Source organism: Sorex araneus, chromosome 1 (assembly GCF_027595985.1).
Source record: "Sorex araneus isolate mSorAra2 chromosome 1, mSorAra2.pri, whole genome shotgun sequence".
NCBI classification, from domain to species: Eukaryota; Metazoa; Chordata; class Mammalia; order Eulipotyphla; family Soricidae; genus Sorex; species Sorex araneus.
The window spans coordinates 41,070,513-41,093,367 of NC_073302.1; the positions used below are offsets into that span (position 1 = coordinate 41,070,513).

Below are 22,855 nucleotides of genomic sequence, written 5' to 3' on the forward strand. Positions count from 1 at the left end.
CCCAGTCAGGAGTCAAGAATTGCAAATTCAATCCTATCTGTAAATCGAATTGCATCAAACCCAAGCAGCCCCTCTACAGCATCTTTTGGAAGGAGAAGCTCCCCACAGGAAGCGATAGTACAGCGGGTAAGGAGCTTGCATTGCACGCGGCTGCCCAGGGTTCGATCCCCGTCATCCCAATCGATCCCCAGAGCCTGCTAGGAAGATGCATACTCAGGTATGCCCCCAACAGGGGTACTCTGCAACAACAACAACAAACCCTTAAAAAACAAAGAAAAAAAAGAAGCAAAAAGCTCCCCTTCCGGTCCCAAGCCGGAATCGCTCCAGTGAGCAGACGCATTAGCCCAACCCCAGCCCACCGCCTTTGACGTCACGCCACAGGCCCCGCCCCTCTCCCGTACGCACCGCCCCCAGAGTGGGCTGGGCCGGCGGGAGGAAGTGACGTCAGGCAGACGACGGAAGTGACGTGGACTGGTGGCGCGCCCGGGGCCTGGCCTGATCGTACAGCGGAGCCTGCTCGCGGCGAGATTCCGCTATGTCGATCGAAATCGAGTCCTCGGAGTGAGTCCTGCGGGGGCGGATATCGGCCAAGGAGCGGGGAGAAGCAGTCCAGAGGCGAGGGAGAGGCGGGCCCTGTCCGAGTCCGCCCAGAGTCCACCCGGAAGCGGCCCCGCGGGGGTGGGGGGGGCAGGACCCGAGTTTGATGGTGCCCGGCGCCCGCTCGGCCCCGCGACGCGCTGCTGCGCAGGGATGCTCGGGCTCGACGCCCCGCGTCCTGCTGCCGCTGCCCGAACTGCCTCCTGGGCTGGGCTTCTGCCCCGCGCCGCTCCGTCGGGGCCACCGGGCTGACCTGGCGCTGCCCTTTCTTTGCAGGGGGTGAAGGGGGGCCGTTGCATCAGGCGCCCGCCGGGCCTGCGTTCTTAAGCATGGGCAGCAGCTCTCCGTAGCTCCGGAAAGTCGTCGGAGCCCGGGGACCGGGGTCGGAAGGTTGGGTAGTTTTGCGGGGAGGGGTGGGAGGGAGGAGAGTGGGTGGGAACGGACTGATGAACCCAGAGGGGCTGTGCAGCGCGCTTCTCCGGGACTGTCAGAGAGTTTCCCAAGTGTGGGGGTGGGGGGTAGAGGACCCGGCCTTGGGAAGCTTGCCTTGGGAGGCAGGGGCGGGGAGTCATGCGCTCATGCACTCAGCAAATATTGAAGGCTACAACGAGCTGTGCCAGACTCGGGGTGGTGCAGAGGTGAGCGGAGCAGACAGAAGTCCCTGCCATCAGAGAAGGCCCTGTTGTATGTGTGTCGTGGGGGAGTGTGCGCCAAAATGAGACTTAGCAGATGGTCGTCGGTATTGTGAAGAAACACAAAACCAAGAGGGGCGGTGGGGAGTGCGGGCGGATAAGACAGACACCCCATAACTAAGAGGGGAAGGAGCGAAAAGGAAAGGCCCAGTGGACGGTGGTAGAGGGGCGTTCTAACATTGTAGCCCTTAAAAGCATAGAAGGCGCTCACAGGCTTGTAAAATCAATGATACATCACTACATTAAAAAAAAAAAGAGGGGCCGGAGCGATAGCACAGCGGGTAGGGCGTTTGCCTTGCACGCGGCCGACCCGGGTTCGATCCCCGGCATCCCATATGGTCCCCCAAGCACTGCCAGGAGTAATTCCTGAGTGCAAAACCAGGAGTAACCCCTGAGCATCGCTGGGTGTGACCCAAAAAGCAATAAATAAATAAATAAATAAATAATTTATTAAAAAAAAAAAAGACCTCAGCAGGAGTTTAATAGAATTTCATGCTTTTGAGCCTGGCTCATAGCTGCTTCCAACTTCCCTTCTCCCCTACTATGGGATATTGCATATTTTTATTATTGGTCACATCTTCTGTGTATGGAGCATTTTCTGTGCTTGGCTTGTTAGAAACAGTTTAGTCGACCCTTTCACCAACGCTGCAGAGCAGGGGTTTTTTTTTCTTCAAAGATCAGGGCCTGGCACCGAGGTGTTGCCTGGCTTGTACAGGTTCACAGTGAGAGGTGGGACTCTTGATTTGAAATCGCAGCCAACTCATTTTTAGCTCAGAGTGTGACATTGTGCTTGAAGGAACTGAGCCTGATTTTGCTCGGTCAGAGGCCAGGTCTTTGCAGGGAGGGTGTCTCATATGGGAGTGCACATGAGAGCGACTGAAGGAATATGGAAGAGCCTGGGTGTCGCCTAGAGGGACCACAGAGAGAAGAGACACCTGTGAGGAGTAGATATTTCCTGCGGGAGTTTTGCTTTGCTACTTGAATCTTTATTTTCCCATTATTTCTGTTCCTTGATCCAATCCTCATCTGTGAAATAAACATCAAGTATTACCTCTCCGGGTTGTTTTGAGGAATAAGTGAATCACTATTACCTAAAATGCTTAGAACAGTTCCTGGTGTGTCATAAACAGTAAGCACTGGTGGTGGTTTTATGATGATTATTTCTCCCCTGGAAAGGGAAGTTGATTAAATTCCAGTCTGACACCCGAAGCCTCTATACTACTACTGTCCAGTAGAAATACTGTTGAGCCATCTATATTTGGATGTGGGGGGGACGGAAGTGGGGGACACATGCAGCAGTACTTGGGCTTACTCCTGGCTCTGCACTCAGGGATCAGTGAGGTCAGGTGATGCTTGGGGCTCATGGTGCTGCAGAGGGCTGCAGGGGGTGGAATCTTGCTCAGCTGTGTGCAAGACAAATACCTGCCAGCTCTACTCACTCTGGCCACCATAAGTGTTATTTTTTTTTTCTTTTCAAATGTGTGTACTTTAAAAAATATATGTAGGTTTAAGGAGAAGGGAAACAATATCACAGTGTTGTACAGTTACAGTGGGTTTATATAAGCAGATTCTTCAAATTCACTGAATAGGAACTTTTGTTTTAACTGGTTTTGTTTTGTTGGGGCGGGGGGGGGGGGGAGGTTTGCACCACACCTGGTGGTGCTCAGGGGCTACTCCTTGCTCTGTGCTCAGGATTCATTTCAGAGGGCTTGGGGGACCATTTAGAGCTAGGAATTGAACTGGGTGGCTTACTTGCAAGCAAGTTCTCCCTGTACTGTGTCTCTGGCCCATGATCAAAGTCTCTTAACTACAAATAATTAAGAATCTTTCTGTCACATGTTGACATTCTCTCAGTATTTGGAAATTGGGTCTTTCCCTGACTGTATAGTGTTCTTTTATCTTTTTCTCTGTTCGAAAACTTTGATAATGAAGGTAGTGGGTATGGGCCAGAGGTTAAGGCACTTATGTGCATGCGGTGGACCCCATACAATCCCTAGCACCATATATAGTCCCCTGAACACCACTGGTGAGACCCAGCACCTACATACCCAGGAAATGGTCATGGATAGGTGCTACTTTTGCCACTGAGGAGGCACAGTTTTATTTTGCTTTGACATACAATATAGCTTTATTTGTGTTCAGCAAATCTCATCTAAGAAAATCTCGGTTCACTTTTGGGGGGGGGGGTTGTTGTTATTTAGAAACAACCAAATCACCCTATAGTTGTTTCAAGTATTTTGTGTCGATGACTAGCCTAGGTTTAAATCTTCAGGGTGAACGAAGATAGTACAAGGAAGGTGCTTGTCATGCATGTGTCAGGCCTAGTTTGGTCCCCATTACTGCATATCGTCCTCTAGCACCACAAGAACTAGCCTCTGAGCACCTAGGCCCGGGAGCCAAAACGGTAACAGCCAAACGAATCTTTCACTGGGAGCAGGGGAGGTAACTCAGAGGTCCAGAGCATATAACTTGTATGTGGAGGCCCCAATTCAGTCCTCACACCAAGGGCCACCCTCTCAGTGGCTTTGGCTGTGACCCAGGTGGCCTGAGAACTGAAGTCTTAGGCCGAGACCACAGGGCCGAATGTCTCGGGGCATGACAACTCCAGAGTGGGCCAGCCATTTTCTACCACTAAAGTGTGCAGTGGAATTATACACAAACAAGAAACTGGGCATAATTAAGTGCTCTCTAGCTTTGGAAGAGAGTCATTTTGCTAATCAACTCTCTTCCTGGCTGATGTAGACATTGAACAAGTTATTTTCCCTTTCCTGTGCCCTAGTTCTCCTGTTTCAGAGATGGAGCTAGGCCTCACTGATTCTCGGTCCCCTTAGATTCTATGATTTTTTGTTTTGTTTTGTTTGGGGGTCACATATGGCAATGCTCAGAAGTTTTTATATCTGACATTGCATTCAGGAATCACTCCTTGTGGTGCTCAGGGACCATGTGCCAGGCCTGGTCAGCTGTGTTCAAGGCAAGCGCCCTACCTGCTGTACTGTCTCTCCTGCTCCGGATTCTGAGATTCAAGAGTTTTGCTCATGGTAAAAAAGTGGAAGTAAAGGGACAGGAGACAGTTTTGGGGTTAGGAGTCATGCCTTGTGACCCCTGACTATGGTTTGCTCCCCAGTACCACATCCATGGTCCCAGGGCATAGTTTGGAGGGTCCAGCACTGCCAAATATAAGTGTTGCCCTCGCAGCCCCCACCCTCACCCCACCTGGCATTTGAACCTGTGATGCCAGACACCGTAAGCACCAGCCACATCCTTGTGCCTTCACACTGAACTGTCCCAGCCCCATTAGTGAAGAATTGCTGGGAGTGGACTCCAGCCCTCCCTCCCCAACACCACTTGGGAGCACCTCCCCCCACCCTCCACCCCCCAGCTTGGAAAAAGAAATGGAAAACTTGCTGTGGATCACTCAGAGCTCTGTTGGGCCCCTGACCTCTGCTTGGTGTGTTCCTAAAGGAAAATGAAACAGGTGGAAATGAAGGGGAGTTGAGAACTAAGCCGTGGAGGGCTTTCCTTTGCCGTCTCTGGAGAGCCAGGATCCCAGAGTGAGAAAGCTTTCCTTTTTTCCAGTGTGATCCGTCTGATCATGCAGTACCTGAAGGAGAACAGTTTACATCGGGCGCTAGCCACCCTGCAGGAGGAGACAACCGTCTCTCTCAACACCGTGGACAGCATCGAGAGTTTTGTGGCCGACATTAATAGTGGCCACTGGGATACTGTCTTACAGGCTATCCAGTCTCTGAAACTGCCGGACAAAACCCTCATTGACCTTTATGAGCAGGTAAGAGTGGGGGTGCTCGTGGGTCACCCAGGACTGGGAAGTTGGTGGTGAGCGTTCCCCCCTTGCACGATAGAACTTGAGGACTCCTTAGTTTATCTTTTTTGGAAATGACCAAGACCAAGCTTTTCGCAAATCGGAATTCTGGCCGCCCAGGGTTCTTTTGCACATAGCTCACAAGGGTTCAGCCCTCGACACAGCTGCCCTTCCTGCAGACAACAGCTGCACTGTGGAGTCTCAAGCCACCCCCTTTTCTGACCCGTTGCCAGCAAATTCAGCAGTCCGCTCGACCCCTTCTGAACCTGGCAGTTTGCTAGAATAGCTCACAGAGCTCAGGAAAGGACTGTGCTTAGTTACAGTCGTCTTTAGCACAGATCCAGGTCAAGACCAGCCAAATGAAGAGATGTGTAGGGTGAGGGGCCTGGATGCAGAGCTTCCCGTGCCTCTTTCCAAGGATGCGAGGTCTCTCCCTGGCACATTAGCATCTTCTCCAACCAGGAAGGCCCTTTGCAGTCCTTGGGTGTCGTTTGGTCTCCAGCTCCCCAACACTTCCTGGGTGTTCATCTAGCTCTCACAGCTTCAGCCTTTCAGTCTCATGTGAATCCGCTTTATGAATTGCCCTTCTGGTAACCAGTGAACGAACCTTCTCTTTTGCACTGAATCTGGTGTGGTGGCAGCAGCTTGAGAATAAGGGATATTCCTCTTACGGGGAAGTCCCAAGGTTTTGGGGCGCTCCATGCCAGCAGAGTGTGGGCACTTTGTGAAAACAAGAATGAGCTGTTTGGAGTAAAAATCGGAAAATGGATTTCTTTCTTTGTAGTTCACCAGAGTTCGGCAATTCCTCAAGGAAAATGTTGGTAACTTGGGGCCGGAGCGATAGCACAGCGGGTAGGGCGTTTGCCTTGCACGCAGCCGACCCGGGTTTGATCCCTGGCATCCCATATGGCCCCCCAAGCACCGCCAGGAGTAATTCCTGAGTGCAGAGCCAGGAGTAACCCCTGAGCATCGCTGGGTGTGACCCAAAAAGAAAAAAAAATGTTGGTAACTGGAGAAAGGTTCCTGTGGAGTCCATGGAGAGCATCCCAGCTCTACTTTCCTTCACTTATATTTTGAACAAGAGATTTGAGAGGAGAGAAGATTGATAGATAAATGTTTTAGAGGAGTAGAGACTGGAGAGATAGTAGAGATACGGTGTAGAGGCTAACACACTTGCCTGGCTTACGGCCTGGTTTGACTTCATGCGGCCCCTAAACAGTGCCAGAAATTAGTATGCACAGGGGCTGGAGAGATAGCACAGCGGGTAGGGCATTTGCCTTGCATGCGGCCGACCCAGGTTCAAATCCCAGCATCCCATATGGTCCCCCGAATACGGCCAGGGGTAATTCCTGAGTGCAGAGCCAGGAGTAACCCCTGTGTATCGCCAGGTGTGACCCAAAAAGCAAAAAAAAAAAAAGAAAGAAAGAAAGAAATTAGTATGCACAGAGCCAGGAGTAAGACCTGAGCACAACCAAGTGTGGCCCCAAAACTTTGGGTAGGGGGTTGGGAGTGTGCCTCAGTGGTGGCCAGTGCCTAGGCCTGGATTCAGTTTCCGGCACCACCAAACAAGAAAAAGGGTGGGAGTTAAGGGATTGAATTTACTACTTAGAATTCTTTCTTTGTGCCACACTATGCTGTGCTCTGGGTTTATTCCTGGTTCTGCATTAAGGGATGGTGGAACTTGGGTGGAATTATATGGGGTACCTAGGTCAGCGAGTGCCCTACTTACTGTACTATCTCTCTGGTCATCTTATAATTTAGTTGTCCACTTGAATTGCTTGTGAAAAAGAGAAGGTGCATTCACACCCGGCGATGCACAGGGGCTACTCCTGACTCTCTACTCAGGAATTACTCCTGGCGGTGCTCAGGGAACCATATGGGATGCTGGGAATCGAACCTGGGTCGACCACGTGCAAGGCAAACGCCCTATATGCTGTGCTATTGTTCCAGCCCCACGGCAGGCCATTTTTACATCAGAAATTGTACTGGAAGAGCAATGATGAATGAATACATTGAGACAGCCATCTTCTTCCCTTTACCCAGGTGGTTCTGGAATTGATAGAACTGCGTGAGTTGGGTGCTGCCAGGTCACTTCTGAGACAGACGGACCCCATGATCATGCTGAAACAGACACAGCCAGAGCGCTACATTCACCTGGAGAACCTCCTGGCCAGGTCTTACTTTGACCCTCGAGAGGTATGATGGTGGTAATGCAAAGAAACTGTTACTCTGTTACTGAGGCCGGAACTAGAGGCAATAGTATCATCTTTTTAAGTGGTCTTATTGTATACTTTATGATTATGATCTATTTTTTGAGAATAGTACAATTCTTTTTATTTTGTTGTTTATGTTCATTGATGTTTGTTTACCCCTGTTAGAATAATGTTGTTTCAGTTTCCTGAGTATTTAGGATATTGTTTATCTTAAAGAAACAGAAAACATACCCTGGCATTATTTCTCTCTCAGGCCACACAGTTGGCCCCAAAGAGCTGCCTGTGCGGGGGTGTGCTCATGTGTTGGGGCCTGTGCCCCTGGCAGTGGCCGTTTCCTCCCAGCTCATTAGGGTCTTAGAATTGCATGCTTTTGCTTTGCAGCCAGTGTGCATGCTGGTAGAGCGGCACTGATCTCTCCATTTTCCCCAAGTGTTGTTCTCTGGGGGCTAAGAGATGGCCCAGTGGGCTGGGTGCATGCTTAACATTCCAGTGCCCCCTGAGCACTGTGGGGAGCCTAAGGCTGGCAGTACCCCCTAGGTCCTAGCAGTGGCCTCCAAATAAAACACCCAAAATGTTGCCATATGTATAGTTTTATTCTTTGTCATCCAGCCTTTTATTAGAGGTTTATTGAAATAGGTGATGAGGAATTTGGCAGGCGCTGGGTAATGGAAAAGCATTCACAGGTGCCAGGGGGTGATGAGCTTGGATGAGGAAAGGAGCTTAGGTCACCAGGACAGATTTAAGTTAAGTTATAGATGGAAAGGAACTTCTGTCCTGAGCAGATAACATGGAATATAAGGAATCCTCGGCTCTGCCCTTTCTAAGGCTCTGGGAAACAGCTCTGACTTGGATGTGGCTCTTACAGCGGCATTTGGGACATAAGATCCCTCTGCGGGCCACCAGGATAGTCCAAAGGGACCACAGGTGAAAATGGAGTAAGTGTGGGGTGCTGGTATTAGGCTGGAGCCAACCGGTAGGACGGGAGCCACAGTGAGGAAATGGTCAGAAAGGGGCCATGGTCAGAGAATGGTTGAGAAACACATTGCTACGGCAGTGCCTGGATTGACCAACCGCAAGTCTGTTCCAGCTCCTGCTTGGAAATGCGAGCATGGGTAGAATCGTAAGTCATAAAAAAAAAAAAAAGAGTTGATTTTAATTAACCCCTGTGTAACTGATTTCTTTCCATGTTTTCCTTTTTGAATGTTTATGATTGTTGTTTTCAGTTAGCAAACATACCTCCCAGCCACTTTGTGGAAACAGTGCCCCCTCTCTCCCTTTCCAGGCATACCCGGACGGAAGTAGCAAAGAGAAGAGACGAGCAGCAATTGCCCAGGCCTTAGCTGGGGAAGTCAGTGTGGTGCCTCCTTCTCGTCTCATGGCATTGTTGGGACAGGTAATGAAATTCCTGAGGAACTACTGTGACCTTGTGGCCCCGATGCTGTTTCCCCTGTAGGAACCGAGCGTGCTAGAGTGTCCTCGTAGTTGTGTGCTGTCTCCTGAGCTGCTTGGAGCAGTAGCTGTGCCAGGCCCCCTTCCTCTTTCTTCAGAAGCAGTGGAGATTTGTAGTTAAGACTCTGATAACTCAAATTTCGGTTTTCATAAAGTTTTATTGAGACAAGGATAAAGAAAGACTACAATAACTCTGAGGACTGGGTTTGTGGCTCTGTGTAAGGGGTCACCTAGCTCACTTGTGTAAGATTCTGGGTTTTATTCTAGGAGGAATCCCTGAGCACAGGGTCAGGACCAAGCCTTCACAACACCAGGTGACCCAAAACTAAAAGGGCTCTATTTATAGCATCAAACATAATAATATCTAGTTTGAGGGGACATGGAAGCTCTATTTTTTTTTAAACACTAGGTGGTTCTTTTCTTTTCTTTTCTTTTCTTTTCTTTTCTTTTCTTTTCTTTTCTTTTCTTTTCTTTTCTTTTCTTTCTTACACCCGATGATGCACAGGGATCACTCCAGGTTTTGCACTCAGGAAATTCCCCTGGCCATGCTCAGGGGACCATATGGGATGCTGGGAATTGAACCTGGGTCGACCATGTGCAAGGCAAACGCCCTACCTGCTGTGCTATCGCTCCAACCCCAGAAGCTCTATTCTTGAGTTTATTTATTTTGAGAAATCTTCAAAATCTTCATTTTTGAAGGAGACTGAACCGACAAGTAGTCCCACCACAGTGAATAATCATTCCATTTTTACCAGAGTTCTGCCAGTTCTTCAATATTTCTGGACTTTTGGTTTGGGTTTTTTTCACTTCTTTTGCTTTTGTTTTGGGGCCACACGTGGCAGTGTGCAGGGCTTACTCAGAGTTCAGGGATCACTCCTGGTAGGATTTGGGAACCAAATGGGGTGCTGAGGACCGAATCCCGGTCGACTGACCACTTGCAGGACCCTGTTTGCTGTACCTGCCTTCTGCACTATTCCTGGATTTTTTGATACAGAATCTCCTAATGGAGTCAGGTATTATCTTACCACTAATTACTGTTTTGATTTCGCTGATAATCAGTGGTGAACAGTATGTCTTCTTATGCCTGTTGGTTGTCATTATGTCTTCCTTGAGGAAGTGTCTGTTCATCTCTTCTCTCCCGATTTTTGTGTTGGGGCCACATCCAATTCACTATTTTATAGCAATAGAATTTATATTTATCTTATAAAATCATCTCATGATAGGTAAAAACGACAATTTAAAATATAGTCTAGTCATAGCTGATGTGTAAAGGTCAAATACTAGAAGATAACATGGTTAACAGTGACTAGCGGGTGTTGAAACCAGGGGAGATTTATTTTCCAAATAGTTTTTTTTTTTTTAATTTTTTTCTCTTTTACTTTTTGGGTCACACCTGGTGATGCACAGGGGTTACTCCTGGCTTATGCACTCAGGAATCACTCCTGGCGGTGCTCAGGGGACCATATGGGATGCTGGGAATCAAACTCGTGTTGGCCGTGTGCAAGGCAAACGCCCTACCCGCTGAGCTATCACTCCAGCCCCCTCCAAATAGTTTTGTTAGTAATAAGTCGCACTGCTAAGGAAACAGGTGTGGGAAAGATCTGCCTGTTGGTCCCAGAGTCCCCTTCCATGCTGGAGGTGAGCCTGTGCCTCCAGGTCACACAGAAGCAGGTGAGGCTGTGTTTGGGTGGGTCTGTGTGCTTAGGACCCTCTTTCTCTGGGCTGGACTGAGCAGTCAAGACCAGCTCTTCCGAGCTCTCAAGTAGCATTTCTTTTCGCACAGGCCCTGAAGTGGCAGCAGCATCAGGGCTTGCTCCCTCCCGGCATGACCATTGATTTGTTCCGAGGCAAAGCAGCTGTCAAAGACGTGGAAGAAGAAAAGTTCCCTACGCAGCTGAGCAGGCATATTAAGGTAGGATCCTCAGACGCGGGCTGGCAGCAGTCGTGCGTGAGGATTGAGCATGAGCTTGTGCAGCCGGACCCTGTGCCAAGGGTGTGGGTGGGGCACAGGATTTACTCTCTAGTTCTGATAGCATTCAGAGATGTCCTTGGGAATCACAGGGGTTTTCCGGTGCTGCTAGGACAATCCTCAGATTTGTAACCGACTGCCCTCTATTTGATGTTTCTTCCCATCAACTGCCCTAGGAGGCCTGCCCTTCGGAGAATGGTTATGTCGGGGCTGGCAGGAGAGTACAGTGGGTATAGAGCTTTCTTGCCTTGCGTGCAACAGCCTTGGGCCCAGTTCTCTGCACTGCTTATTGTCTCTGAGAGCCACTAGGAGTGATTCCTGAACACAGAACCAGGAATCAGCCCTGAGCACTGCCAGATAATATGTCACCAAAGCAAAAAAAAAAAAAAAAAAGGCAACTGTCTATAGTTTTAATTACTTCTTGAATTAGTCAGCCACTGACTGGTTGGTTGAAATTGATGAAAAATCTATAAAAATAGATATTTTGATGGGGGAAGAATATTTTCCCTATATGCACAACTGGGACTTCTTCCACCATATTATTACTGAGTGTGAAATTATGGTCGTGGGCTGATTCCAGTAAAAATTTACATTTAGCAGGATTATTTGTTGTAAGCACAATTGTCACTGTCACTGTCATCGATTTGTTCGAGCGGGACCACTAACATCTCTCAATGAGAGACTTATTGTTACTGTCTTTGGCATATCCAATATGCACGGGTAGCTTGCCAGGCTCTGCCGCTCGGCCTCGATACTCTTGGTACGCTTGCCCGGCTCTCCAAGAGGGCAGAGGAATCAAACTCGGGTCGGCCGCGTGAAAGGCGAATGCTCAACTGCTGTGCTATTACTCCAGTCCCGTAAGAGCCATTAAGTTAAAAAATATATATTTTGCTTTACTTTGGAAAAAGTAGTTTCAGCTGAGAGCCTTGGGCATAAAACTGGCCAGACAACTACGGGTGCCACCTCTGCTGTGCCCAGGGACAACTGTGTCCCTCCAGTATTGAGGACACAGGCCACCTCACACTCTGCTGTGGTGGGTGGTCAAGGGGACTTGTTGGAAGATCTTTCCGTGAAAGTACATCTGTCCATTGCTTTGTTTGAAACAGTTCGGTCAGAAGTCACATGTGGAGTGTGCTCGGTTCTCTCCAGATGGTCAGTATCTGGTCACTGGGTCTGTTGATGGATTCATTGAAGTATGGAACTTTACAACGGGAAAAATCAGGAAGGTAAAGTATCCTTTAATGTAGGAACTTCTCTAATGGGAGAAGTTCTCTCATTGTTTTTTATTGTCTGTTACTTTACAATTATTCTGTGTATGTGAAATTATTCTTGTACTTGTGGCACTACATGTGTTTCTCTTACGAACGTAGTGGAAAATCTTTTCATATGTAAAAAGTCCAGTATTTCCTGTTCTGTTCTTTGAAGTCTGTGCATATCCTTTACCCACTTTTCTTTTCTTTTCTTTTCTTTTTTTTTTTTTTGCTTTTTGGGTCACACCCAGCAATGCTCAGGGGTTACTCCTGGCTCTGCACTCAGGAATTACTCCTGGCAGTGCTTGGGGGACCATATGGGATGCCAGGGATCGAACCCAGGTCGGCCGCGTGCAAGGCAAACGCCCTACCCGCTGTGCTATCGCTCCGGCTCCCCACTTTTCTTTTCTTTTGGATTGTTTCTTAGTGATTTGTAAGCGCTCCTGATAGCTTGAGGAGATCAGCCTTTGTAATAAATATGTAGTATGTATATTTTTAGTTTTACTTTTCTTGACTGCTTATGGTTTCACTTTTTAGATTTAAGGTTTTATTTTTTTTAATATTACAGTTTTTTTTATTAGTTTATTTTTAATTAGAGAGTCATCGTGAGGGTACAGTTACAGATCCATACATCTTTGTGCTCATGTTTCCCCCATACAAAGTTCGATAACCCATCCCTTCACCAGTGCCCATTCTCCACCACCAGTAAACCCAACATCCCTTCCCCCCTCCCCAGTCCCGTCTCCCCCCACCCCACCCTGCCACTATGGCAGGGAATTCCCTTTTGTTCTCTCTCTTTGATTAGGTGTTGTGGTTTGCATAATATTACAGTTTTTATCCATTTTTTCTGCCATAATTCCTTTTAATCCTTTTATGCTTCTTTTTTTTTTTTTTTTTTTGCTTTTTGGGTCACACCCAGCGATGCTCAGGGGTTACTCCTGGCTTTGCACTCAGGAATTACTCCTGGCAGTGCTTGGGGGACCATATGGGATGCCGGGGATTGAACCCGGGTCGGCCGCGTGCAAAAGCAAACGCCCTACCCGCTGTGCTATCGCTCCGGCCCCCTTATGCTTCTTTTTGTTTTGTTTTGTTTTTGTTTTTTTGTTTTTTGGGCCACACTCGGCAATGCAAAAAAGTTACTCCTGGCTCTATACTCAGGAATTACGCCAGGCCGTGCTCGGGGGACCATATGGGATGCTGGGAATCAAACCCAGTCAGCCTCGTGCAAGGCAAACGCCCTACCCAATATGCTATTGCTCCAGCCCCTTATGTTTCATTTTTGATCTATTTGCAGTTTGTTTGGGGGATAATGTTAGTGAGCTTCAACGGAATTCCGTGCCCAAACAAGCTGCTTATTGTCTACCCAATGATTTAAAATACTTCAGTAATGAAGTACTGATTCCACTCCATTGGTAGTGGATTTCTGAGTTATTTTTACTTTCAACTTTATGTATTTAGAGTATTTTTTATTTTTTTATTTTTATTTTTTTTTTTTGGTTTTTGGGTCACACCCAGCGATGCACAGGGGTTACTCCTGGCTCTTCACTCAGGAATTACCCCTGGCGGTGCTCAGGGGACCATATGGGATGCTGGGATTAGAACCCGGGTCGGCCGCGTGCAAGGCAAACGCCCTACCTGCTGTGCTATCGCTCCAGCCCCGTATTTAGAGTATTTTTTATTTATTTATTTATTTATTTATTTAGAGTATTTTTTAAATCTCATTTTATAATTAGAAAAATACTTTTTGAGCAGTGAATTATGGAAGAAATATTACACATATGTTAATCAGTACATTGTTTTAGAAAAAAGTAGATGCTAGTTTGGGAAATCATTTAACTTTTGCACATTATGCTCGTAAATACATTTTGATATAAAGGTGATGCGGTGAGGGGGTTGGGAGGGGTGAGATAGTATAATAGGTAAGGCACTTGCCTTATTCGAATTGGATCCAGGTTTGACCCCCAGCACCTCCTATGGTCCCCTGAGCTCTGCAGGAGTAAGCCTTTATACCACTGGGTGTGACCCCATGACCCAAAAATGAAAGTAAACAATATGGATCTATGGGAAGAATTTTGCCTAGAAAAGATAAGCAATAAAACAAGAGTATAATGTTGGCATTTTTACAATATTGGTTTTTGAATTGTGTAAAAAATATTTATGTCCATATGTACCTAGCACTACTATTTATTTTAGAGATTCAGAGTAAATCCATTCGTTGTTCTGATTTTTGTGAGTTCATAGAGACCTGTGGTGATTGGGACCTTGACTTTTATATAATTTTTCTGTGTACCATTGTTTCCTTTAGGATCTTAAGTACCAGGCCCAGGATAACTTTATGATGATGGATGATGCAGTCCTCTGCATGTGTTTCAGCAGAGACACGGAAATGTTGGCGACTGGCGCCCAAGATGGGAAAATCAAGGTATTGGATTAGTGGCACAAACTGTTGTTTGATTGATCCTAGTAATAACACTACCAGGGCTGGGAAGGGTGGGGGTAGGGGTGGGGCACTAATAATTTGTTCAAGACCACACAGTTGAGAAGTGGCCTGGGAATTCAGTTCAGATCTTTTCATATCCTTCCTACCATGCTGCCCTGGCTCCTTTTGAATGACGTGTTGTACTTTTATTGTTGTGGCGGTTCACAAGTCATTAGCTGTGGCTTGAATTTAATTGCTAGATAAAATACCAGAACAGTTCGTAGAGTCTGAAATTTTGCTTTAATAATTGACAAGGGAAGAGGTTTAAGGTTCAGGGGATTTGGTTCATGGTACTATGTGAACCAGACATATCATATTCGGTCTTTGCATGCATTTTTAATGCTTTAGTGCACTAATCAGCGCTGCTTGACCCTGCTGACTTTTTTTTCCCCCTTTTTGGGTCACACCCGGCAATGCTCAGGGGTTACTCCTGACTCTGCACTCAGGAATCATTCCTTGCGTTGCTCGGGGGACCACATGAGATGCTGGGAATCGAACCCTGGTCAGGTCGCATGCAAGGCAAACACCCTACCCGCTGTGCTATTGCTCCAGCCCCAACCCTGCTGACTTTAATGGGACATTCTTAGGTACAGGTTTTGACTGGCTTTTGTTTGTTTATTTTTGTTTTTAAATACAGGTATGGAAGATTCAGAGTGGGCAGTGTTTACGGAGATTTGAAAGAGCACACAGTAAAGGTGTCACGTGCCTGAGTTTTTCTAAGGACAGCAGTCAGATTCTTAGTGCCTCTTTTGACCAGACAATTAGGTGAGTAGTAACCCTGCACTGCCCTGGCTTCGGTCTGCTATGATGCAACCCCCTCGTGACTCCTTATCCTTTCATCAGGACATTCTGGCATGGAGTGTGAAGCTATGTGTGACCCCATTACCCCAAAGTAGTGCTGATGGCGGTGTTGTTCTTTTTTCACTTACTTTACTTTTTATTTTCATTGTCATTTAGGCAGCATGGTTACAATAGCATGAATGTTAGCAGTGCACCGAGACCCCTAGAGAGATTACCCCTAGAGATTACCCGGATGCTCAATGCTCAGGGGTTACTCCTGGCTCTGCACTCAGGAATTACTCCTGGTGGTGCTCAGGGTACCATATGGGATGCTGGGAATTGAACTCGGGTCGGCTGCGTGCAAGGCAAACACCCTGCCGGCTGTGCTATTGCTCCAGCCCCATGTAGCTGTTATTTCTCAAATTATAGTCTGTGGACACGCCTGTCTCCAGGTTATTTTAGAGCACATTTTATACACACAGATTGTATGCAGATCTGTGGCTCTGTCTGAACAGAACTTGTGGCATTATCGAGGTATTATTATTATTATTATTATTATTTTTGCTTTTTGGGTCACACCTGGCGATGCACAGGGGTTACTCCTGGCTCTGCACTCAGGAATTACTCCTGGTGGTGCTCAGGGGACCATATGGGATGCTGGGAATCGAACCCGGGTCGGCCGCATGCAAGGCAAACGCCCTACCCGCTGTGCTATTGCTCCAGCTCCAAAGCGAGGTATTATTTTTCATCCTGTCTTTTTTTTTTTTTTTTTTGGTTATGTTTTTGGGCCAAACCTGGTAGTGCCCAAGGTTTACTCCTGGCTTTGTATTTAGGGGTCACTCCTGGCAGGTCAGGGGATCATACACAATGTAGGGGATTGAACTGAGCACAGCTGCCTGCAAAGCAAGTGCCTTATCCGCCGTGTTGGGGATTGAAGCCAGATGAACCAAGGGCCCTACTCACTGTACTGTCATTCTGGCCCCAGTCATCTTTTTCTGTGCAAAACCTTTGTTTGGTTTTGTTCAATATGATGAAAATGATACTACATACATAATTTCACAGCCCTCTTTATTCACTTAATTTTATAGTGTGAAGTCCTGTAACTCATCTAGTGTATCATTACTTCGCTCCAACGATAACATTTGAAAATTGAATTCCTTAAAATCTCCTTTATTTGTGACAGAATTCATGGTTTAAAGTCTGGGAAAACCTTGAAGGAATTCCGTGGCCATTCCTCGTTTGTGAATGAAGCAACTTTTACACAAGATGGACACTATATTATCAGTGCGTCCTCTGATGGCACAGTGAAGGTTAAGTATTTGCTGCCGGTTTATGGTGCATTGTCTCTTTTGTCATTGCCCTCTGAGGAGTTTCAGTGGGGATACTGTGATGGGTGGAGTAAAGCTCTCTGCCAGCTATTGTAGGTGTGATTGAGTCTGGGACAGCGTGTGGGTAATTCCTATTGGCCGAGGGACCTCAAATCTTAAACCTGCATCAGTGCTAACTGTCATCTGTAGCAGAAAAAATGTCCCGCCATCCTCATCTGTGGAGGTGACCTTCTGTTTTCCCATGGGTACAGTCTCCTTTGCTGTGGAGTCTGAACCAGTCTCTCAACCTCCCCCACCTCTGGCTCCCACATCTGGAGCCTTCCTAATGACTTCTTGAGAGGAGCGTGGCAGAATTGCCTTTTTCTCAGATGCTCATTTTCTGCCCTCAGCTCTCAGTGGGAAACTAATGGGTCTTCGCTACCCTGAAAGTTGCAGTTATTTCCAGCAAGGGCCTCATTTCCTAGAAAAGGCGAGAAATCCAAACAGAAAATTGCCGCAGATCTGACACACTCCATTTATTTTCTGGAACCTGTTTTTAAATTGCCAGATGAAAGCAAATGCTTTGTGGGAGAAGACCTAAACATTTGACACGGAGAAATAGCCCCCTGAGCTTTCTTGTTCTGGTTTGGAAATTGAACCAGGGCCCTGTAGAAGAAACTTCCCCAGGATGGCTGGGGAGGCTCAAGACACAGGATCTCAACCAAAGGAGAGCTGACAGGGGTTTGCTCTGCTTCCTCATTTTGTTTTTGTTTTTTCCCCCTTAGAAGTGGGATTAAAAACATCTTGTTGACATTTTGGGCAGAAAATACTGGAAGCTTTAAAATTCTTAATCCTGAAATGTCCATTTCTCTCTTGGGTTACTAGACCCTATAGGCAATTGATACAGCTGGTATTGTCTCATAATAATGAAAAGTAATGTTGGGACAGCTATTCTTCCCATAGGTATTTCCTTGGCACCAGTTTTATGTTAAAGTTCAATGGAAGATAGTGGAAACAATGAAACAGAGGCACTCAGCGTGCCTCTGAGTCTTATTAAGAAAGTGGGGTCCATGGGGCTGGAGTGATAGCATAGCGGGTAGGGCGTTTGCCTTGCACGCGGCCAACCCGGGTTCGATTCCCAGCATCCCATATGGTCCCCTTAGCACTGCCAGGGGTAATTCCTGAGTGCAAAGCCAGAAGTGACCCCTGTGCATCGCCAGGTGTGACCCAAAAAGAAAAAAAAAAAGTGGGGTCCAGAAATGCCATGCAATATTTGGTCTGACCCTTCTTTAAGCACATGTCAGACTTCAGTCATTTTAATGTATGTGTCTTCCCCTCCCCCCCTTCAAAAAAAAAATTCTGTGAGGACAGGTGTATGCAAGGACCTCAGGGTGCCTCAGGAGTGTCAGCTTAGAATGGCTGACACGGAGCTTTGTGACTTTTCGCTCACACCAATTCCTCAGCATATAAATGTGTACTGCATATTAGAGCTGTGTTAGCGAGTAGATCAGACTGAATATCAGGTAAGTAGCTCTTTTCTGCATCAGCTGTATTTCCAGTAATCTGTTGGGTTGCTGTTGTGTTTGTTCTTAACACCCTCCCCCTCCCAAAATATTTATCCTGCACATGTTTATGTCATAGATCTGGAATATGAAGACCACAGAATGTTCCAATACCTTTAAGTCCCTGGGCAGCACTGCGGGGACAGACATCACCGTGAACAGTGTGATCCTGCTCCCTAAGAACCCCGAGCACTTCGTGGTGTGCAACAGGTCCAACACAGTGGTCATCATGAACATGCAGGGCCAGGTGAGTGCGTGCTTGCTGTGAGGGTCCTCAGGCTGCCTTGGCTTCGGCAGAACTCTCTTCCCCCCCTCCCCCCGCCACAGTGGTTGTCCGTCCTGCCCCACCTTTGACTCCTCGGGGTAACAGGCTGACAAAGTGGCGCTGCAGTTGTGTTCATCAAAACCATGTTTGTGCGTGAGCTGCTCGTGGTCTGCGCCTGCATCGGCGTGTTAAACCAGACTCCTGTCTTGATTTCTCCTTCAGGACCTCTTCTCTTTGCAGTTGTAGCCACAGACACTTGGTGGGGGGGGGGGGGGGCACTTCAGTGCAGTGTTTGCCAGATCGCACATGCTTGCTGACTGGTGCTCTCCAGTGGCGGCACGCTGGGGTGTGGTAACCCCAGATGTGATGCACAATTGGGGACTGAGATTCCTTCTTTGTGGGGCAAAACATCTCATTCTGTGGGAATGAGCATGGGAATCATGATTTGGATGTGTGGATTCTCAGTTCCGGTCTGCCTCCGACATCATGCAGCTAACTCATTGTTTCCCAGTCAGGGGCATTTTGCACATTAGTAACAGAGCTGGTAACAACAGTAAGTCAAAGGGTTTGTACTGTAATAAGTTGTTGAACTGTTGCTAAGCCAAATGCTTTTTTTTTTTTTTTTTTTTGCCTCGGGTGGTGGTGTGATCCAGATTGTCAGAAGCTTCAGCTCTGGTAAGAGAGAGGGCGGTGACTTTGTCTGCTGCGCGCTCTCTCCTCGTGGCGAGTGGATCTACTGTGTTGGGGAGGACTTTGTGCTCTACTGTTTCAGCACAGTCACTGGCAAACTGGAGAGAACGCTGACGGTGAGTCTGAGTGACTTGGAGAAAGGGAGCCTGTCCGGCAGCATGTATCACTTAGTTTCTCATTCTTCTTTGGCTGTGATTCAGTCACATGGCCACAGGTGCAAAGGGGAAAGGAGTGCAGTTGTTTTGTCAAGGTGAACCGGAATGGTGAGGGTCAGAACAGGTCTACAGTAGGAAACCTACCCTGGGGGCGTGGGTGTGGTGTGAAGAGTGGGTAGCGGGTACCTTGGGCTAGGGGAACTGGAACAGTGGTGGAGGGAAGCAGACCCTGCAAATCACAGAGTCTAAAATGAAATTTTAAAAATGTTAAACATCCTAGATATACCTATTAGACAGTAATACTTGTTTTATTTTTGGAACACTCCTGCTAAGTGCTTTGGGACCACGCCACTCAAATGCAAAGCTATGTCTGTGGCAAGAGAAGAATTTTGTTATTTTTGTGTTTTGGTGTTTGGGCCATACCAACCGTGGTCAGGGACTACTCCTAGCTCTGTGCTCGAGACTTTGCGGTGCTGGGCATCTAATCCAGGTCTCCTGCATTTGCAAAGCATATGCTCAGCCCCTTAAATGGTCTCTCTGGCCAGAGAGTAATTTATTTCATCTTCTAGGTTTTGGTTGCATCATTTGGTTTTGGATCATACCTGGTTGCACTCAGGGACTACTTGTGGCTCTGCTCAGGCTTCATTCCTAGTAGTGTTGGGGGATTGAACCGGTGCCAGCTGAATGCAAGGCTAGGACAGTAATCCCTGTCTGATCTGCTCTGAGCCCTGAAGAATTTATTTTGAATTATTATTGGGTGAACTTTTGGTTCACTTGTTCTGTGTCCCTTCCACGCACAAATCTGCGGCATAAGCAAAACGGGATGAGGTTGAATGTGTCATCTAGCTGAGGAGCCTGGAAAATACAAGTTCTGGGAGTTGAAGAAATCATTTGGGCTTAGCCTAACCTGTGTCTGGCAAGATGGTGAGTAGGATCAGCTGTGAAAATAATTTGTGGGCTGAGACAGCACAGCGGGAAAGGCAGGCACTTGCCTTGCATGCAGCGGTCCTGAGTTCAGTCTCCTGCACTGCATATGATCCCTGGGCCCAGAGCCAGGAGTAAGCCCTGAGCATTGCCAGGTGTGCGCCCCCCCCACACACCCTTCACACCCCTCACACACACACAAAAGTGATTTGGCACATACACAATATGAAAATCAGCACCCACATTGTGGAACTAGTGGGATGATAACCTCATTGGAGTTTTGGGTTGTGTGTGTGTTTAGGCCTCTTGAGGAATCCTCAAAGGTGAGTTCCCCGTTCTCTCCATTGAGCTCTGAAAGCCTGCATGGAATTTATGAGTGCCCTGGAGCCCTAACCCTGCTTTGCTTATTCCAGGTCCATGAGAAGGATGTGATTGGCATTGCTCATCACCCACATCAGAACCTGATTGCCACCTACAGCGAAGATGGGCTTCTCAAGCTCTGGAAACCCTGATGATTTCACTTTCATTTTTCAAGGCTGTTTCCGGGAGGCTGGAGTGATAGCACAGCGGGTAGGGTGTTTGCCTTGCACGCTGTTGACCTGGGTTTGAGTCCCAGCATCCCATATGGTCCCCCGAGCACCGCCAGGGGTGATTTCTGAGTGCATGAGCCAGGAGTAACCCCTGTGCATCGCTGGGTATGACCCAAAAAGAGAAAAAAAAAGAGGTTGTTTCTTCCTTCCTTTTTTTTTTTTTTTTTTTTTTACTTATTTTTATGCTATTCATTTACGACTCTTATTTGGGTAGTCACTTGATGTTTTCAATTAATACTCTACCCAGAGTGAAAACCTCATCATTCTAGGGGGATAAAAGTTATATTCCTGTGATTATTTGAAATACACCTCCTTCAGTTAAACTTGTAAATAGGAAAAATCCCCATACTCAGTAGCGGTTTTCTCTTCCATTTTTTAAAAGATGTTAATAAACTTGACACCTTTCTGGAGGCTCTGCTTTCCCATTTCCATTATAAGTGCCCTAGTTACATATTTACTTATGAGTGGGTAGAGGAGTGTGACACAACTATATTATCCTGAATCTTAAATTTAGCAGAATATCAATTCCTGGTTTAGAGTGATCACGAATCATGAAATCCCGTTGATTGTCAATTTCTCAAGTGGGTTCAGTAACCTCTCCATTCATCCTATCCCTGAGACTTTAGAAGCTTCTCTCCACTCAGCCTTCCCAAGGATACCGCATTGGAGGCTCTTTCAGGGTCAGGGGAATGAGATCCAGCCTGTTACTGGCTTTAGCATATGAATACACCATGGGAAGCTTGCAAGGTTGTCTCATGTGGGCAGGAAACTCTCAGCAGCTTGCTACTTTCTCCCAGACGGAGAAGTAGGTTATAAGATATCTTGGCCGCGAGCTTCTGGGAGCTTGCTTTTAAGTCTCTGGATGTTGGCCGTTGATGGGATTACACACACCTGGGTTCCTCTGCCGGCATCTTCATGCGTGAGGCTTGTCTGAACATGTGGAGGGGCCTTGAACTCGTCTGGTGCTAGGTTCTGGTGGTCTTAGGCCGCCGGGAGCTCTGCTCTGGGCGAGGAGGGAAGCTGGAGCCCATCCCCTCCGAGGGGCCCCGGGAAAGACAGCCAGGCGTGCGGGCAAGAGACTCTCTGGGGTAGAGTGATAGTGTATATAAAGGTTCGGTGGGGCCCAGGAATGTAGCTCAGTGGTAGTAGCCTTTGTATATATGGAGCCCTGGGTTTGATCCTGGCACCCAGTAAGTGAATAAATGCAAAGGTCAGGTGTTGGCATAGGATCTCATTTCTTTACACCCCTCCCCCCCATTCACATGCAATCAGCTCTGCCTTCTCACATGTTCTGGTCTGTGTGGGGAAATAGCCTCTCCATCTTCTGAGTAGAACTGGTTGCAGGATCCATTATGATAGGTTTAGTTTTGGCATCTCTCCTTTTATATGAAACGGGAATGAGAATGTGCTGTTGACTACATTAAAAAAGCCCTGTGTCGCTGTTGTGTTCACTGCTGGTGGGACTATATAATCATGTTCAGCCTTTATGGAAAATACTGTGGAGACTTCTGAAAATATTGAAAAGTAGGGGATTAAGGTACTTGCCTTACATGCAGTCAAGAATCCCTAACACTGCTTATGGTACCCTGAGCACCATTGGGTATAACCCTCCAGAGAAAAAAAATTGAAAATTACAGGACCAGATTTGATAGTTCAGTGGGCTGAGGACATGCTTTGTGTGTGTGCAGGAGCACTGGATTTGATCCCAGCAATGACAAGTTCTGAGCACAGAGCCAGGAAAAAAGAGCCCCCTAATGTCTCACACTGCTGAACTACCATGTGAACCAGTATTTCAAGTCCTGATAGCTATCCCTTGAACACAAAGCCAGTAATTAGGAAATATATTCACATTTATGTTCATTGTAATGCTCTTTATAATAGGCAAGATCTGGAAACAACCCAAGTCCCCCACAACAGGAGAGTGAAGCTATATTTACACAAATAGAATACTATTCAGCTGTGAGATGAAATCTTGCAATTTGTTACAATATGGGTAATAACGTTCGGATGGGCCTCATGCATGAAGGGACTGGCAGAGGAACCCAGGTGTGCGGGACCCAGGGCTGAGATCTCCAAGCCTGCTTGGATTGGGACTGGGTCTTCTCCACCCAGA

At 47.2% G+C, this 22,855-nt stretch overlaps 1 protein-coding gene across 1 annotated transcript; it reads left to right on the top strand.

The window, feature by feature from the left end:
• Positions 1-438: 438 nt before the first annotated feature.
• Positions 439-22,193, top strand: SMU1 (SMU1 DNA replication regulator and spliceosomal factor). The gene is made up of 12 exons (XM_004600194.3): positions 439-561; positions 4,866-5,076; positions 7,153-7,305; positions 8,605-8,715; positions 10,555-10,683; positions 11,847-11,966; positions 14,296-14,412; positions 15,107-15,234; positions 16,433-16,559; positions 18,198-18,365; positions 19,037-19,189; positions 20,566-22,193. The coding sequence occupies exons 1-12, from the start codon at positions 536-538 to the stop codon at positions 20,662-20,664; spliced, it is 1,542 nt and encodes a 513-aa protein (XP_004600251.1). The 5' UTR covers positions 439-535; the 3' UTR covers positions 20,665-22,193.
• The last annotated feature ends 662 nt before the right edge of the window (positions 22,194-22,855 follow it).

What these genes read in the sequence shown, in the direction of transcription:
- SMU1 (XM_004600194.3), top strand. Translation starts at nt 536, where the DNA reads ATGTCGATCGAAATCGAGTCCTCGGA. An exon ending in TCATTGACCTTTATGAGCAG is followed by an intron (nt 5,077 to 7,152) that starts GTAAGAGTGGGG and finishes CCCTTTACCCAG; the next exon opens with GTGGTTCTGGAATTGATAGA. An exon ending in AGCTGAGCAGGCATATTAAG is followed by an intron (nt 10,684 to 11,846) that starts GTAGGATCCTCA and finishes TGTTTGAAACAG; the next exon opens with TTCGGTCAGAAGTCACATGT.